Source organism: Natator depressus, chromosome 3 (genome assembly GCF_965152275.1).
Source record: "Natator depressus isolate rNatDep1 chromosome 3, rNatDep2.hap1, whole genome shotgun sequence".
Lineage (NCBI taxonomy): Eukaryota > Metazoa > Chordata > Testudines > Cheloniidae > Natator > Natator depressus.
In genome coordinates this window covers 134,223,183-134,236,689 of record NC_134236.1, presented here as the reverse complement: position 1 = coordinate 134,236,689, position 13,507 = coordinate 134,223,183, and the positions used below count along the sequence as shown (strand labels likewise).

The following is a 13,507-nucleotide window of genomic DNA, read 5'->3' as shown; positions in this document are numbered from 1 at the left end:
ATATTTCATGTACTGTATAATCCCACTATAGAATCTCTGGAAAGTTTGGTACACCCCAAAAAAATAAGAAAATCACTCAGAAGTTTGTGTTGTAGTTTTATTTCACTCATACATTGCTGTTCATTATGTTTTTGGGCTAGATCTCTCTGAAGTTTCTGTGAGCCACATTCTACTAAGGAGTCTTAGCCTTCCCTAAATTTTAAGATGGTATCTGAAGGTATTGTGATAACATTTCAGGATGTTCTCTCAATAATAAAAAAAAAGTCTATGTCTATATGCCCAAAGAGTATACTACACATTTGAAAGTTATACATTTTAATGTACTTTTCAAAACATGGATTGCCCATGGGCAGATGCTCATGAAGGGTGGAGAAGAGTAGCTGACAGGGAACTAGATAGAGTGTACGTGGGTTTGGAGTGAACGAATGCGATGAAGCCACCTGGGCACAAGTAGTATTGGGAAACAGGAAAAGGAAGCCACATGGAAGAAAGGCTGTCTCAGAAGGAATGTGACCTATTCCTGCATTGCTTCAACACTTCACTGGAATCCCTGCACTGCTTGAGGGGCCTGCAGGAACAATCACTGACTAAGTTAAACATTTAAAATCCAAGGATGTTGATAGGACTTTTAAATTGCTAACTTTGAATGGAAACAAATATTGTTTCAGCAAACAAGAATACTGCCAGGCTTTATATTATCACAAGAAAATGGAAATCACAAAATAAAGATTACACTACAGACACAGCACATCTGAAGGTAGGCAAATACATAAAGTTCAGGTCACACAACCAAACTTCACTCTGTCCCTAAAATACCACCCTCAGAACAACCAGAAACAGACTTCTTTATCCACACACTGCATAGGAACTAGGACTGTCTATTAATCGCAGTTAACTCACGTGATTAACTAAAAAAACATGGCAATAAAAAAATTGCGATAAATCGCAGTTTTAATCGCACTGCTAAACAGAATACCAATAGAAATTTATTAAACATTTTGGATGTTTTTCCTAAATTTTCGAATATATTGACAGGACAGGTCACTGATTCGAGCGGTCTGGATTGCTTGGTAAACTGGGTACAAGCAAATAATATGTGTTTTAATACAGCTAAATGTAAATGTGTACATCTAGGAACAAAGGATGTAGGCTATACTTACATGATGGGGGCCTCTATCCTCGGAAGTAGTGACTTTGAAAAAGTTTAGGGGTCACGGTAGATAATCAGCTGAATATATAAGCTCCCAAAAGAGCTAAAGGGATGCTTGGATGCACAAACGGGACTTTTGATTATGAGTAGAGAAGTTATTTTACTTCTGTTTGGCACTGGTGCAACTACTGCTGCTATACTGTGTCCAGTTCTGGTGCCTACAATTCAAGTAGGATGTTGAGGAATTGGAGGGGTTCAGGAACAGCCATGAGAATGATTACAGGATTAAAAACTATGCCTGTGATAGACTCAAAGAGCTGAATCTAAGTAGCTTAACAAAGGGAAGGTTAAGGGGTGACATGATTAGTCTATAAGAATTGACATGGGGAACAAATATTTAATAATGGACTCTTCAGTCTAGCAGAGAAACATATAACACAACCCAATGGCTGGAAGTTGAAGCTAGACTAATTCAGACTGAAAGTAAGGTGTACATTTTTTTACTGAAGGTAATTAGCCATTGGAACAATTTACTAAGGGTCATGGTGGATTCTCCATCACTGACCATTTTAAAATCAAGATTGGATTTTTTTTCTAAAAGATCTGCTCTAGGAATTATTTTGAGGAAGTTCTGTGTTATACAGATGGTCGGATGAGATGATTGCAATGGTCCCTTCTGTCCTTGGAATCTATGACTTGTCTAGCATAGTGTAGGTCTTTCCCACGGTGTCTGACTTGTCATATGGGAGGACTGTGAGATGGATGAATTTACCATTTCTGCAGAATAGCTCTGTGATACTGTCCATTTGTTTGAAATACGAGTCTGAATCATGATTCTCCCAGTTAGTAGTGCCACATACTATTACTCAGTCATTGAACAATTTCAATTTGAAGCTGGGACAATAAGTTAAAAGCAGGTAAGGACTGCGGTTCTAAAATCTTAGAGACTTGCACAGTTTAGTGTGGGAAGAATTGTGGCTTTAGCATTAATAACAGTAGTGTTTTGGTGATGTGGTTTTGTTTTTTTACTCTTTTCTCCATTCCAAGCAATGGTGTCATGTGGCTAGCAATGTTTACTCTTTTATTCTTCCTCCAGTGATGAGGAATTTCAAGCCAAGGACGAAGGCCTTCATCAGATGTTCTCTAGCCTCTTGATACAGGCTGCTGTTTTCTGCCAGTTTTCTTGCTCTGGCAGTTAGAGGGGCACCAGAAAGTTAAGCCCAACTGGTTTCTAAATTGCTTGTCCTATGCAATACTATTTTGTCCTCCCAAGTTACCGAAATGCAGTCAAATAAGAAACTTGTCATTACTCAGAGAGCAAAAGTCTCATGAGTTGCCATGACTGGGCAACAAAATGGCAGATGAAATTCAGTGTTGATAAATACAAAGTAGTGCACATTGGGGGGAAAAAATCCCAACTGTACATATAAAATGATGGGGTCTAAATTAGCTGTTACCCCTCAGGAAAGATTTTGGAGGAATTGTGGATAGTTGTCTGAAAACATCCATTCAGTGTGCAGCGGCAGTCAAAAAAGCAAACAGAATGTTGGGAATCATTAGGAAAGGGATAGATAATAAGACAGAAAATATCATAATGCTTCTATATAAATGCATGGTATGCCCACATCTTGAATACTGCATGCAAATTTGGTTGCCCCATCTCAAAAAAGATACATTGGAATTGGAAAAGGTACAGAAAAGGAGAACAAAAATGATTAGGTGCATAAGAACAGCTTCCGTATGATGAGAGATTAATAAGATTGGGACTTCTCAGCTTGGGAAAGAGACGACTAAGGGGGGATATGATAGAGGTCTATAAAATCATGACTGGTGTGGAGAAAGTAAATAAGGAAATGTTATTTACTCCTTCTCACAACACAAGAACTAGGGGTCTCCAAATGAAATTAACAGGCAGCAGGTTTAAAACAAAAGGTAGTATTTCTTCACACAACGCACAGTCAACCTGCGGAACTCACTGTCAGAGGATGTTGCGAAGGCCAAGACTCTAACAGGGCTCAAAAAAAGAATTAGATAAGTTCATGGAGGATAGGTCCATCAATGGCTATAAACCAGGATGGGTAGGGATGCAAAACCATGCTCTGAAGCGTCCCTAGACTCTTTGGGCCAGATGCTGGGAATGGGCAACAGGGGATGGATCACTTGATGATTACTTCTTCTGTTCATTCCCTCTTGGGCATCTGGTATTGGCCATTGTCGGAACACAGGATACTGGGCTAGATGGACCATTGGTCTGACCCAGTATGGCCATTCTTAAGTTCTTATTCGTGGTCTTTTCCATTGCCTTTCTAAGTGAAACATTACTCTTGTGCTACCAGCTTATCATGTTTCTTATTTGACGAAGGAAATCGCATCATCATTGCTTTTGTGAAAGGCACGTGTACAAAAGACCTACGTATACCTCCCAAAAAAGAATATGAAGGGACTAGGGCTGTCAAGTGATTAAAAAAATTAATCTCGCGATTAAACAATAGAATACCATTTATTTAAATATTCTTGGATGTTTTCCACATTTTCACATATGTTTTCAGTTATAACACAGAATACAAAGTGTACAGTGCTCACTGTATATTATTTTTTATTACAAATATTTGCACGGTAAAAATGATAAAAGAAATAGTATTTTTCAATTCACCTCATACAAGTACTGTAGTGCAATTTACAAATGTAGGTTTTTTTGGTTAGATAATTGCACTCAAAAACAAAACAATGTAAAACTTTAGAGCCTAGAAGTCCACTCAGTCCTACTACTCATTCAGCCAATTGCTAAGACAAACAAGTTTGTTTACATTTACGGGAGATAATGCTACCCATTTCTTATTTACAATGTCACCTGAAAGTGAGAACAGGCGTTTGCAGGGCACTTTTGTAGCCGGCATTGCAAGGTACAGTATTTACGTGCCAGATATGCTAAACATTTGTATGCTCCTTCGTGCTTCAGCCACCATCCAGAGGACATGCTTCCATACTGATGCACATTAAAAAAAATGTGTTAATTAAATTTGTGACTGAACTCCTTTGGGGAGAATTATATGTCGCCTGCTTTGTTTTACCTGTATTCTGCCATATATTTTGTATTATGTCAGTCTCGGATGATGACCCAGCACGTGTTCATTTTAAGAACGCTTTCACTGCAAATTTGATAAAATGCAAAGAAGGTACCAATGTGAGATTTCTAAAGATAGCTACAGCACTCGACCCAAAGTTTAAGAATCTTAAGTGCCTTCCAAAATCTGAGAGGGACAAGGTGTGGAGCTTGCTTTCATAAGTCTTAGAAGAGCAACACTCTGATGAGGAAACTACAGAACGCGAACCACCAAAAAAAAAAAAAAAAAAAAATCATCAACCTTCTGCCAGTGGCATCTGACTCAGATGATGAAAATGAACATGCTTCGGTCCGCACTGCTTTGGATTGTTATAAAGCAGAAACAGTCATCAGCATGGATGCATGTCCTCAGAATGGTGGTCAAAGCATGACTCTTTACCACATATGGCACAAATATCTTGCGACCCTGGCTACAACAGTGACATACGAATGCCTGTTCTCACTTTCAGGTGTCACTAAACAAGTAGTGGGCAGCATTATCTCCTGTAAATGTAAACAAACTTGTTTGTTTGAACAACTGGCCGAACAAGAAGTAGGACTGAGTGTTTTATTTCTGAATACTAGTATTAGGTGAATTGAAAAATAAATAGTATTACAGTCCAAATATTTGTAATAAAAATATAAAATGAGCACTGTACACTTTGTATTCTATGTTGTAATTGAAATCAGTATATTTGAAAAATGTAGAAAACATCCAAAATATTTAAATAAATGGTATTCTATTATTTCTTAACAGTGCGATTAATTTTTTTTAATCTCGACAGTCCTAACAAGAACCTCAACAATGAGGTACAGGTCACTAATGAAATCAACGTAGGGACTGGCTGGATAACACTGTCAGAAATAAGAGTTGAAGAATTGATCTCGTCAGATATTTGGTGAGAAGCTTTTATACCTTAGATTTAGTTAATTTAGAAAAAATGCACTGCAGACTAGATTTCTGAAGAGAATGTTTGACTTGACAGAGTCACATGGCGGGGGCACACAGCCAGACACCAAGGGGTTACTTTTTTGTGTGTAATATTTTGAGTAATGTTAATAAGCAGATGTTTACCTTTTTATTAACATTAAATTCACAAGGCTGCAAGCCATAGCAAACTGCTTTCCAACAAGTCAAGCCACCTTCAGCAAAAAATAAATGGAAGTGTTTGGGATTCATCCGTATTCAATACTATCTAAACTAACGGTATCCGTCATCTGTACCTCTTCTAGTTTTAAAAATACCTCCTTTTTAAGCAATACAGAGAAAGTGACTGGTACCTGTATTTTATCTTCTGGAACATTCAGCCAGTGATTAAAGGCCTGTGACAGTTTGGTTCTCACTTGCTTACCTGTAAAAAAGGTTTAAATATTGAGGAAGGCAATTCCATGACATCGAATAGACAAAAAGTCAAATACCAGTACAACAATTCCATGCCTCTTGTTCTTATAGTGGTAATTGTTAGAAATATTGGTTCAATAACAACGTTGATCAGTAACAAACAATGTCCCCAATGAGTTTTAACTTAAGAGGGCAGATTATAATAGTATAAGTACTGCGGGAAATAGGAAAAGGAGGACTGCTTCCATAACGTATAGAACAAACAGCATCTTGCTTAGTTATATCAGTGGCCTCACGTTAAACATCTCATGGTGCTATCAGTTACAGTAAGTTATACTTAGACACTGCTGTAATTAAATTGGTAAAATGGTTTATAGTTGATCATGGTGGATGAAGGCCAGACTGCAAGTCTGTAGCTTATATAAATCTGACAGCAACTGACAAATATTATAAACCTAAATTTATCAACATTAAGGACTTCTCTGGGTATGTAACAAGTTATAAAACAAGGTTTCAGAGTCAGACCAATCATTTAACTATCAAAACACCTTATCTGCTAGTGCAGTGGTTCTCAAAGCCGGTCCGCCGCTTGTTCAGGGAAAGCCCCTGGAGCGCCAGTTTGTTTACCTGCCGTGTCCGCAGGTGTGGCCAATCGCGGCTCCCACTGGCCGCGGTTCACCACTCCAGGCCAATGGGGGTTGTGGCGCCCTTCCCGCAGCCCCATTGGCCAGTGGGAGCCGTGATCGGCCAAACCTGAGGACCCGGCAGGTAAACAAACCGGACCGGCGCACCAGGGGCTTTCCCTGAACAAGCGGCGGACCGGCTTGGAGAACCACTGTGCTAGTACACTGATCTCATGTTTTATTTATTGATCATCCCCTTCGTTTGCAGCTGGTCCTCCCACAATATACCAGGTCTTATTTTTTCCCCCTGGTTAACTGCCATCATAGCAGCCTGTATTCCAGCCAGGACAACAAAAGTGGAGTTTGACTTATTTCCGTTTCTGCATCGCACTGGAAATCCGCTAACTAGTTTAATGAGGTTTGTTGGCACCAGAAAGGTGAGCAACAAGGCAGCAGAAACAGTCTGACAGAGCCAATACCAAAGAGATCCTTAATACACATTTTGAACAGAAGGGAAAATATTTTCAAAAGTTTATAAAACTATTTGTAGGCACCGATCCTGTGTTCTGGAAAGCTCTCCCAAAAAACACTAAGCCCTGGTCTACACTAGGAGCTGAGGTTGAATTTAGCAGCGTTAAATCAATTTAACCCTGCACCCGTCCACACGACGAAGCCCTTTTTTCCGACTTAAAGGGCTCTTAAAATCTATATTTCTTTACTCCACTCCCGACAAGGGGATTAGCGTGGAAATCGGCCTTGCTGGGTCGAATTTGGGGTACTGTGGACACAATTAGACGGTATTGGCCTCCGGGAGCTATCCCAGAGTGCTCCATTGTGACCGCTCTGGACAGCACTCTCAACTCAGATGCACTGGCCAGGTACAGAGGAAAAGGCCCGCAAACTTTTGAATTTAATTTCCTGTTTGGCCAGCATGGCAAGCTGCAGGTGACCATGCAGAGCTCATCAGCAGAGGAGTCCCAGAATTGCAAAAGAGCTCCAGCATGGACCGAACGGGAGGTACGGGATCTGATCGCTGTATGGGGAGAGGAATCCGTGCTATCAGAACTCCGTTCCAGTTTTCGAAATGCCAAACATTTGTCAAAATCTCCCAGGGCATGAAGGACAGAGGCCATAACAGGGACCCGAAGCAGTGCCGCGTGAAACTTAAGGAGCTGAGGCAAGCCTACCAGAAAACTAGAGAGGCAAACGGCCGCTCCGGGTCAGAGCCCAAAACATGCCGCTTCTATGACGAGCTGCATGCCATTTTAGGGGGTTCAGCCACCACTACCCTAGCCGTGTTGTTTGACTCCTTCAATGGAGATGGAGGCAACACGGAAGCAGGTTTTGGGGACAAGGAAGATTATGATGATGAGGTTGTAGATCGCTCACAGCAAGGAAGCGGAGAAACCGGTTTTCCCGCCAGTCAGGAACTGTTTCTCACCCTGGACCTGGAGCCAGTACCCCCCGAATCCACCAAGGCTGCCTCCCGGACCCACCAGGTGGAGAAGGGACCTCTGGTGAGTACCTTTTTAAATAGTATACATGGTTTAAAAGCAAGCGGGTTTAATGATTAATTTGCCTTGGCATTCACGGTTAGTACAGGTACTGGAAAAGTCTGTTAACGTGTCTGGGGATGGAGCAGAAATCCTCCAGGGACATCTCTGTAAAGCTCTCCTAGATGTACTCCCAAAGCCTTTGCAAAAGGCTTCTGGGGAGGGTAGCCTTATTCCATCCACCATGGCAGGACACTTTACCATGCCAGGCCAGTAACACATAGTCGGGAATCATTGCAGAACAAAGCATTGCAGTGTATGTTTGCTGCCGTTCAAGCAACATCCGTTCTTTATCTCTGTTATCCTCAGGAGAGTGGTATCATTCATGGTCACCTGGTTGAAATAGGGTGCTTTTCTTAAGCGGACATTCAGAGGTGCCCGTTCCTGCTGGGCTGTTTGCCTGTCGCTGAACAGAAATGTTCCCCACTGTTAGCCACAGGGAGGGGTGAGGGGTTAGCCACATGGTGGGGGGAGGCAAAATGCAACCTTGTAACAAAAGCACGTGCTATGTATGTAATGTTAACAGCAAGGTTTACTGTGAAAAAGAGTGTACCCATTGTTCTATAAAATGTGTTTTAAATACCTGTCCCTTTTCTTTTCCTCCACCAGCTGCATGTGTTTCAAGGATCACAGGATCTTCTCCTTCCCAGAGGCTAGCGAAGATTAGAAGGCAAAAAAAACCGCACTCGCGATGAAGTGTTCTCTGACCTCATGCTGTCCTCCCACACTGACAGAGCACAGACTAATGCGTGGAGGCAGACAATGTCAAAGTGCAGGAAAGCACAAAATTACCAGGAGAAGAGGTGGCGGGCTGAAGAGAGGGCTGAAGCTGATAGGTGGTGGCAGCGTGATGAGAGGAGGCAGGAGTCAATGCTGAGGCTGCTGGAGGATCAAACTAATACGCTCCAGCGTATGGTTGAGCTGCCGGAAAGGCAGCAGGAGCACAGGCCACCGCTACAGCTCCTGTGTAACCAACCACCCTCCTCCCCAAGTTCCATAGCCTCCTCACCCAGACACCCAAGAATGCAGTGGCGGGGGGCCTCTCTGGCCACCCAGTTACTCCACCCCAGAGGATTGCCCAAGCAACAGAAGGCTGGCATTCAATAAGTTCCAAAATGCTGTGTGGCCTTGTTCTTCCCTCCTCCACCACCCCTCCCGGGTTACCTTGGCAGTTATCCCCCTATTTGTGTGATGAATTAATAAAGAATGCATGAATGTGAAGCAACAATGACTATTGCCTCTACAAGCGGTGATCGAAGGGAGGAGGGGAGGGTGGTTAGCTTACAGGGAAGTAGAGTGAACCAAGGGGGGGGGGAGGTGGTGGTTCATCAATGAGAAACAAACAGAACTTTCACACAGTAGCTTGGCCAGTCACGAAGCTGGTTTTCAAAGCTTCTCTGAGGTGCACCGCGCCCTCCTGTGCTCTTCTAACCGCCCTGGTGTCTGGCTGCACATAACCAGCGGCCAGGCGATTTGCCTCAACCTCCCACCCCGCCATAAACACCTCCCCCTTACTCTCACAGATATTGTGGAGCGCACAGCAAGCAGTAATAACAATGGGAATATTGGTTTCGCTGAGGTCTAAAAGTCAGTAAACTACGCCAGCTCGCTTTTAAAGGTCCAAATGCACATTCTACCATCATTCTGCACTTGCTCAGCCTGTAGTTGAACAGCTCCTGACTACTGTCCAGGCTACCTGTGTACAGCTTCATGAGCCAAGGCATTAAGGGGTAGGCTGGGTCCCCAAGGATAACTATAGGCATTTCAACATCCCCAACGGTTATCTTCTGGTCTGGAATGAAGTCCCTTCCTGCAGCTTTTGAAACAGACCATAGTTCCTGAAGATGCGAGCGTCATGTACCTTTCCCAGCCATCCCATGTTGATGTTGGTGAAACGTCCCTTGTGATCCACCAGTGCTTGCAACACCATTGAAAAGTACCCCTTGTGGTTTATGTACTCACTGGCCTCGTGCTCCAGTGCCAAGATAAGGATATGGGTTCCGTCTATGGCCCCACCACAGTTAGGGAATCCCATTGCAGCAAAGCCATCCACTATGACCCACACATTTCCCAGAGTCACTACCTTTGATATCAGCAGCTCAGTGATAGCGTTGGCTATTTGCATCACAGCAGCCCCCACAGTAGATTTGCCCACTCCAAATTGATTCCCAACTGACCGGTAGCTGTCTGGCATTGCAAGCTTCCACAGGGCTATTGCCACTCGCTTCTCAACTGTGAGGGCTGCTCTCATCTTGATATTCATGCGCCTCAGGGCAGGGGAAAGCAAGTCACAAAGTTCCATGAAGGTGCCCTTACGCATGTGAAAGTCTTGCAGCCACTGGGAATCGTCCCAGACCTGCAACACTATGCAGTCCCACCAGTCTGTGCTTGTTTCCCGGGCCCAGAATTGGCATTCCACCGCATGAACCTACCCTGTTAGCACCACGATTCCCGCATTGCCAGGGCCCATGCTTTGAGAGAAGTCTGTCCATGTCCTCATCACTCTCGTCACTGCGCTGACGTCGCCTACTCGCCCGGTTTCGCTTTGCCAGGTTCTGGTGCTGCATATACTGCTGGTTAATGCATGTGGTGTTTAACGCGCTTCTAATTGCCAAAGTGATCTGAGCAGGCTCCATGCTTGCCATGGTATGGCGTCTTCACAGAAAAAAGGAGCGGATTGTCTGCCGTTGCTCTGACGGAGGGAGGGGCGACTGATGACATGGCTTACAGGTTGGCTTATAGGGAATTAAAATCAACAAAGGGGGTGGCTTTTCATCAGGGAGAAACAAAAACAACTGTCTCAAAGAACGGCCCCCTCAAGGATTGAACTCAAAACCCTGGGTTTAGCAGGCCAATGCTCAACCCACTGAGTTATCCCTCCCCCAGTATTTCAGGCAGGACTGAATCGCCATTAAACTTTTCAAGGTGCCCCTGACAGACCTCACCAAAACGATTGTCGACCGTTAATTTCAAGGAGGGAGGGAGGAGCAAATGAACACCAGATTTCCTTTGTATATTTCTTGTTTTGATTCACTCCATCTATCTTTTACATCTTTGGCTGGCGGCAGAAAGTGCAGTAGGACTGCTAGCCATCCTCATCTCCTGGCTGCTCGCCAGAAGACGCTGCAGTAGGACTGCCAGAAGGACTAAAGAGAATAACCTGGTTGAGGCACTCCTATTTCAGTCCCTGCGCCCATGTCTGCGCAGGCGCTCCTGACCAACCTTACAGACGCGGCCAGGAGCACCTCGGACATGACGACAATGGTTATCAGGCCTATTGCACTGTCTGCTGCCACAAGGCAATGGGCTGCTACTGTGTAGCAATGCAGTACCGCATCTGCCAGCATGCAGGAGACGTATGGTGACAGTGAGCGGAGCGGGCTCCATGCTTGCCATGGTATGGCGACTGCACAGGTAACTCAGGAAAAAAGGTGCGAAATGATTGCCTGCTGTTGCTTTCACGGAGGGAGGGAGGGAGCGAGGGCCTGACGACATGTACCCAGAACCACCCGCAACAATGTTTTTGCCCCATTAGGCATTGGGATCTCAACCCAGAATTCCAAGGGGCGGAGGAGACTGTGGGAAGTCGACGCTAGCCTCGATACCGTGGAAGCACTCCACCGAGTTAATGCACTTAGAGCATTAATCGACTATATAAAAACGCCTTCTAAAAAACCGACTTCTATAAATTCAACATAACTTCGTAGTGTAGACATACCCTAATAGTAATACTTGATTCTCAGAATGAATTAACAGAGCAAGCAATCACCACTTTCTCAGAAAGATGAAAGACAGAAGATTTAGAGTCCAAATTTCACTTTTAGAGGAGCCAAGCTAATAAGTCTAACTGCTGTTTTATCAGAAAGTAGGAAAATAAAATTTTAATCAGTTTAATGCATATTAATATGCATATGCCTATACTTTTTAAAAAAAATTAATAGTAACTGCCAGATCAATTAGTGAGAACACTAAAACAGAGATCTTTTAATATAAAGAGAGAGTTCAGGTTATCCTGAGCTCAGCTTCCTGAAGGAACAAGTTTGTTTAAGACCCTTGACAATTTCAAAGTCATATTAAGTCAGTGCTTACTAAGAGTTCCTGTGAAAATAGCTCTATACAAACCCCAAAGCTGGGCATGCCAGAATCAGGTTTCAGGCTGTTTTTACCCTATTCTTTGCAGAGCAAAATTAAAGGAAGGACAACTTGAAACTGATCAATTTCACATGACAATTAGTTTTGGGGACAATGACCAACCTCTGAGCATCCTGCAAGTGTTTTAAAAAGTTTGACTGTTTAAGTTAAAGAGAGTGTCTCTCCTATTGCTGTGTGAAGGACCTACCCAGAACAGGGAGTATGAACAGTATGGGGCACTGGGAATTTTCACGAGAGGGTCAAAGCCCCTTGCTGTGCATGCACTCCCAGGAGGCAAAGGTCAGCCACCCCTTTCTTTAAAGACCTAGCAGCTCTTGGCTCTTTTATTCCCATGGAAGGTGGGTAGATGTTGGGTATGACAAAGTCCTTGTGCCCACCAGCCCTCCTAGACTAGCCTGTGCTGGCAGGGGGCACTCTCAGTGGTCTTCCCAGCAGGCAGAGGGTAATCTCTGCTGTCTTCTCAGCCTATCTGCTCCAGGCCACAGATTTTGTGGAGGGAGTTGGGCTGAGGATCCTTACTAGCATGCCTCTTCCAAACTCAACTCACATGGTCCAGGTTTCTTTATGGGAACAGGATAAGCAACCCTGCTTCCTGGTCTCAGCCTAGATGCTCCCACTGTCCTGTTTCCTCAAGAGACTAGGACCCCCATTACCTCCTGTCCCCTGCTCCTTCCGATTCCTCTTATGAGTGTGGTCCCTTCCAGTCCCAACACTGCCTCTCCTCTGCTGGGGGAGACCAGTGCGGGGTTTGGCTTCTACTTTCTCCTCCAAATCCACAGTCTCTTGGCTTCTGGACCTGTCCTGTGGTAGGGATCTTACTCAAGATAATCTACCTTTCAGGGGGGCTTGCTCTCCCCGAAACTATCTCTGGAACCTGTTCATGAGCACAGGGGCAAAGCACTAAATATAGTGCCCCATATCTATGTTGAGGGTCCTGGGGAGCAAAGAGAGGAGTTGTCTCTCCATCCTGTGCAGAGGTCCAGGAAAGTAAATGTCCTTCTGGTCCCAAACTTCAAAACAGCAGCAAAAAAGCTACCATAGTACTCACACTGCAGAGCCTGGAGAACAGCATACAGATGAGTTCCCCTCAGAGAAGTTCACAAAAGTAATCATCTTTCACATTGAAACAGGAACATTTACAAGTTAATAGAAAGGTCTGAAATCCATTTGAGGGCTTCAGGAGACGCTATAGCTCCTGTAAATGAAAAGGTGGGGCACTTGCTTCACAGTTTGGAGGTCTCCGCATTCATGCTGTGGCAAATCCTTGATTCTTCTTTAGTGCAGCAGGTGCACGCAATCCATGTAACGTCCCTATACGGCTGATGCTCTGCTGAAGACAATGGATGAGTAAGACACCAGGAGAGGTTTAATGGTGGGATCATCTACAGGGTGCACGTTATTTATGTCAGAGCCTGCCCATTGCATCTGCCAGGGTTGAAGTTGGATAACAGAAGAGCTTCTCTAGATGCTCAGAATGGTCAGCGGGGCTTAAGAGGAGTGTGAGGCAGGTGAAAAAGTTCAGGTTGTCATGGAGCGGGAGCTTTGGTTAGTAACAGCTTTCTTGTACTTATGCAACATATTCCT

At 44.0% G+C, this 13,507-nt stretch overlaps 1 protein-coding gene across 7 annotated transcripts in view; it reads right to left on the bottom strand.

Annotated features, from left to right (window-relative positions):
- The window catches only part of GGPS1 (geranylgeranyl diphosphate synthase 1), a 58,948-nt gene that overhangs the window by 6,482 nt on the left and 38,959 nt on the right, over positions 1 to 13,507 (bottom strand). For 4 of the 7 annotated variants that reach the window (XM_074948870.1, XM_074948868.1, XM_074948875.1 and 1 more), the window contains one exon: positions 5,535 to 5,605. Coding sequence is in view for 3 of the 7 variants with exons in the window: in XM_074948868.1 (XP_074804969.1) it covers positions 5,535 to 5,605 (71 nt within the window). In the remaining 4 variants the exon portion in view is untranslated. Of the gene's footprint in view, positions 1 to 5,534; positions 5,606 to 8,354; positions 8,654 to 10,203; positions 10,722 to 12,971; positions 13,035 to 13,507 lie in introns of those variants that run through there. The other 3 variants (XM_074948871.1, XM_074948874.1, XM_074948873.1) reach the window with 3 other exon arrangements.